Source organism: Montipora foliosa, chromosome 9 (genome assembly GCF_036669935.1).
Source record: "Montipora foliosa isolate CH-2021 chromosome 9, ASM3666993v2, whole genome shotgun sequence".
Taxonomy (NCBI): domain Eukaryota; kingdom Metazoa; phylum Cnidaria; class Anthozoa; order Scleractinia; family Acroporidae; genus Montipora; species Montipora foliosa.
Window position 1 is genome coordinate 35,126,572 of NC_090877.1, and position 5,000 is coordinate 35,131,571.

Consider the following 5,000-nt stretch of genomic DNA (forward strand, 5'->3'; position numbering starts at 1 on the left):
TGGCCGAGAAATGAAATCGATCGCGACAGTTAACGAAAATAGACATTGCTATGTTAACTTACAGTTCCGAATGTCGGAAATAAACACGGCTAAGCCGCGCATTCCTTCTCCCTTTACGGCAGGCATGATATGAAAATGGTGTACTATAATTCCACCGCAATATCAATGTCTTCAACTGACACAGCCCACTTCAATGAGTACCCCCGCTTCGAGCGCCGATGCACATGTAATCTCCGCAGATGACAATCTACAGCGTTGTAAATTGGACAAAGAGGCCCTACTGGTGGAAAACGTTGGACGCAGCTGATTGTCAGGGAAGGAACGAGGTGTTTTCCTACTCTTGTTCTGAATCCGACACGGAAGATGGCAGCCGCCATCAAACGATTTCCAGAGCGAGGCCGAAAAATGCAGCGCCCCCAATACCATACGCCATGTGGACAGCAAACTTTTGATGCATTGCTATAGAAGTTCATATAAAGTTATTATAATGTACCCTTAATTATCCACTTCAGTAGCATTGTTTTCTTTAGGCGACCCACCTAAGTAATGTTGAGGTGCTTCGATTGAAAGTAAGCCCGAAAACATCCAGGCTTGAATTGGACTCAAAGATGGTTCTGCAGTCTTTTGGAATATGCAAATGAATGAAGGGGTAGTTTCTAAAGAAACTGTGGTGCTGCGTCGGTGGGGAAGTAGTATACAAAAATTTGGTTTTATCAACGGAGTTGATAACGTAAATTTGCCACCGTACAGAGATTCTAAAAGCTGACGTTTCGAGCGTTAGCCCTTCGTCAGAGCGAATCGAGGGATTATGGGTTACGTGTAGTTTTTATAGTAGAGTAGGAGCTACGCTATTGGTGGTAACATGGCAACGTGAAAAATAGGAATATATTAGTTAAATGAAAAGCGTTCGTTAATACCGTGAGGATTAAGGGTGCCGATTTGAAAGATGAATTTTTGTTCCAGATTCTTGCGGCTTTCCGTCGTACCTAGATGTAGGGAAAGGCCGCAGATAGCCATGTGTTTTTTGGAGTGGTTAGGCAGATTAAAATGGCGAGCGACTGGCTTGGATGCATCCTTGTCATTCTTCTCAACATCGCGAAGGTGTTCGCGGAATCGGTCACCTAGTCGTCTACCTGTCTCACCAATGTATAATTTATTGCATAAAAATTTATTGCATAAAAATTCATCTTTCAAATCGGCACCCTTAATCCTCACGGTATTAACGAACGCTTTTCATTTAACTAATATATTCCTATTTTTCACGTTGCCATGTTACCACCAATAGCGTAGCTCCTACTCTACTATAAAAACTACACGTAACCCATAATCCCTCGATTCGCTCTGACGAAGGGCTAACGCTCGAAACGTCAGCTTTTAGAATCTCTGTACGGTGGCAAATTTACGTTATCAACTCCGTTGATAAAACCAAAATTTTGGAATATGCAACTGCTTAACTAGTTACTCTCTAAGGCCGTAGCCAGTATGAGGCAAACCGAGGCACTTGACTCAGTCATTTTTTCGTGAACTTTTAAAATAAAGCGTGATTTCAGTGCTGTCTTTAAAATGTACTCATCATAAACACTTAAAATACCTACGAAGAGAATTAAACCACGGACACTGCCTCAGTCATATATTTTTTTTCTGGCTACGGCCCTGATCAGGCCCTGGTGTAATTATTTCACTGACATTCATCCCAATTAGATAAAAGCTCGTTGCTGACTATATTATGTGAGCAAGAGTCCATCATGGATTCTTGATGTGAGTCGACACCAGGCATTCGTTTGTCCATGCAACAAGCTCAATAGGAAAATGACCAATGTTGTGAAGGTGAAAGCAGGAACCAATGACCAGGAGCTAGCCGGAACAACAGCCATATACTCCATATATTCCTGTCACCCCGTTTTAACAGACCGATTTATTTTTAGCCCGGGGGGGGGGGGGGGAAATACTTCCTATTCATGAGCTAATGGGGATGTGCCGCTGGCCGGGAGTCGCATTTTCATGACTGGATTGACTATAGTGGGGTTCAATTTTCAACAAAGTTCCAGACAGAGTTACCAGAATGGGGTCGCAAATTGTCGGGATTTTGAGAGTAAGAAAATTTTGGCTAGATTCGCGGTAAAAAAAAACAGTTGTTACAGAAAGAACTGTAACGCTGTTGATTTAATATTTACTTGTCGCATGACACTCCGTTTTGAAATTACAATTAAACGGCTTTACGTAAACAGAATGTGATTAGTTGGGGTCGCTTAAATTACATTTATCTAAAAGAGAGACCAAGATGGGTTCTACAATTGGCCATAAAATAGACTATAAAGAGGTAGGGGTTCTGAGAGGTCAGCAGCACATACCCAGCGAAAATTGACCCAAGTACCCCCCTACCCCCTCCGGGGGGATTTTTAGATTGAATTTCCTGCAAATGACACTTCCGCAGGAGACCGATCTCCAATCGCAAGAAACTATTTAAAACTTGACGTCATGGCGTCACCGAACCGGAAATGCCTTTGTTTTTTGGGGAAAATCAAAGTAGTCTAAAAATAGATCGAAAATTTGGTTTTATCAGCGGAGTTGATAATGTAAATTGGCCACCTACGGTGACCAAATTTTTGTATACTACTTCCCCACCGACGCAGCACCACAGTTTCTTTAGAAACTACCCCCTTCATAAAAATAGATCGGTTTGTAAAATGCCTTGACATAGTATGGGAGGCTTAGTATGGGAGTTGTTCGCTCCTAGTCATAGGCACTAGATCAGAGCAAATATTGGATTTTGAGGAGAGGGGAAAACCGGGGAGAACCTCTCAGAACAGAGTACATAACCAACAAAGTCAACTTATGCCCCCATTCAAGTTTCAGTTGGTTTGTACTTGCCATAGACCTATATCATTTAATGTCCAAACAAACGATTTTGCACTTCTAACCTCTCATTCAGTGTGAGGCTAGACGTGCAAAGACAATGCAAAGAAAAAGCCTTTATTCCCCACGAATTCCAAAATGGTCGCCAAGTGATAAAGGTGTATTAGTTGAGAAAAGAGTGCGAGATGTTCAAGGCGAATATCAAATTTTCTGTGGGCCGCAATCTTTAATAATTGTGACGTGTAAACGCTTTTGTTTAATGTAAACAAAGAAACAGTAACACGTCACCGTTCACGAGTCTTCAAGACGGCAGCGACAAGGAAATTTCAACAAGAAGCTGAGCGATTCCGAGATTCATTTATTTCGCTTTCTTTGAAAAATCAAGTTGTTTTGAACAAAGCTGATTGTAAAACTCGGTTTGTTGAAGTGGATGGGTCGGACCGACTCGTCAACAACCTCATTCCAGCTCCGGGGGGGGGGGGGGGGGGGCGCTGGACGAGGCGGACAGCACATAAACTTTTACTGTGTAATTCTCAACTCGTGTTTGCACAGAGGAGCAGCGACGTTCCCTCTTGAAATGATATCACTCTGGTCACCCTTTATTTTGTGCAAGAAACAGCGTAACAACTAATACCGCGGCTCATTAGAGACCGCAGGCCTCTTCTCTTCCCCAATTAGAAAATTCAAGTGTGATTTCGGTCATAAACGCGGCCAAAGTGTTTCGGTCACTAATTGACTAAGGGGCCCAATGCAATATCTTTAGGGCTCGAGTCAAGATAACTTGGGAGGCAAAGCTTGAGGTGAGTTAAGCATTTTCTTTGGGAAAACGGAGCAAAACGGAAGTTTATAATAATTCCCGAGAAGTTATGTGTCAAGGTTTTACTCAAGTTGTGAACTCTTATGAGACCACAGCCAAGAATTCGGCCACGTCGACACGCATCCCTATTCGTTTGAAAATGCAACATTTTTTCTCCGTTTTCAAGAAAAGTCGCGTCCACACGTACCGTTTTCGCATCGTTTTCGCCCGTCCACACGCATACGATGAATCGATTTGAAAACGATAACCTGTTTGACGATAACCCGACTGCGCATGCTTGACGCATGAATATTCGTTTTTACGATAACTATTTGGGCTAAACGTCATTTAATAGTGCTAGTCAAGAGCCATAATTTCAATGTATTTGGTTTTTAATTCGTTTCTTTGACTCTTAAAAGTAAATACTTGTCTGTGAAAACATATCTTATCATTTGATAGAAATGTTTGAGCCTCGTCGTTTTTTCGTTGGTCTTAACAAAAAGTTTCTCTTTCCGTCTTCGAGAGTTCTTTCAAAACAGCTCCTCTCCCCGGGTTTCAGACATCGGCTTCTTTGAAGACTGTATTTAAGGCTTCCTGGCCCTCCTTGCTGGTACTGCTACACTCTATAAGCTTTACCAACTCGATGCTTTGGTCCTCACTAACACTGAGTGATGTGGACATCTTCATTCTATCTGCCATTCGTCAGTATGTAGTTGTTCTTTCTCTCCAGTCGTACATTCAGCTTTCTCGCACGCTGACTTCAGTGTGACTTCCAGGGCTAAGATGGCAGATCTTCACCTTTACATGGAAAAGTAATCGATGTAATTGATTACGTGTCGAGGCATCTTGCTGTTTCGCTCGTTTTCTTTCCTCGAGTAGTCTCCTCTCCTTGACCACGTACAAGTTTACATTCGCTACAGGCCCTTTTCTCGATTTCATCGTCTTCCGTATAATTCTTTCTTGGCTTGTGCCACAGCTGCATAACCTGCATTGGTCTATCCCTACAGGTTCCCATGGCCACGCTTTATCGTTTTATTTTGCTGCATGGCTTCACTCGCAAATCGTGCACAATGTCCTGTTAATCTGGTATACCAGGACAAAGGATGTAACCGGAAGATTTTTGCAATTTTTTAGCAAACAGCTGCGAAGTTCAGAGGAACTCTGAATGTCTACTTCAAATTTGGAATTTATATTGACCCGAAGGAGAGAAAATACATCGCACGGGCTGGAAACCCCCAAGACGTTCATCAAATCTCTTCTCTTTGGCTGGGAAAACACTCAAGACAGCACTCGTTGGATGGCCTGTTATAACTTCGACTTTACAATGGAGAGATTCATCAACGTCACT

At 42.5% G+C, this 5,000-nt stretch overlaps 1 protein-coding gene across 1 annotated transcript in view; it reads right to left on the reverse strand.

Annotated features, from left to right (window-relative positions):
- Nucleotides 1-398, reverse strand: part of LOC137969410 (AP-2 complex subunit alpha-2-like) — a 33,024-nt gene extending 32,626 nt beyond the window's left edge. The window contains exon 1 of the mRNA XM_068815629.1: nucleotides 63-398. Within this exon, the coding sequence (XP_068671730.1) occupies nucleotides 63-126 (64 nt within the window). The 5' untranslated portion in view covers nucleotides 127-398. The remainder of the gene's footprint in view (nucleotides 1-62) is intronic.
- Between the last annotated feature and the right edge of the window lie 4,602 nt (nucleotides 399-5,000).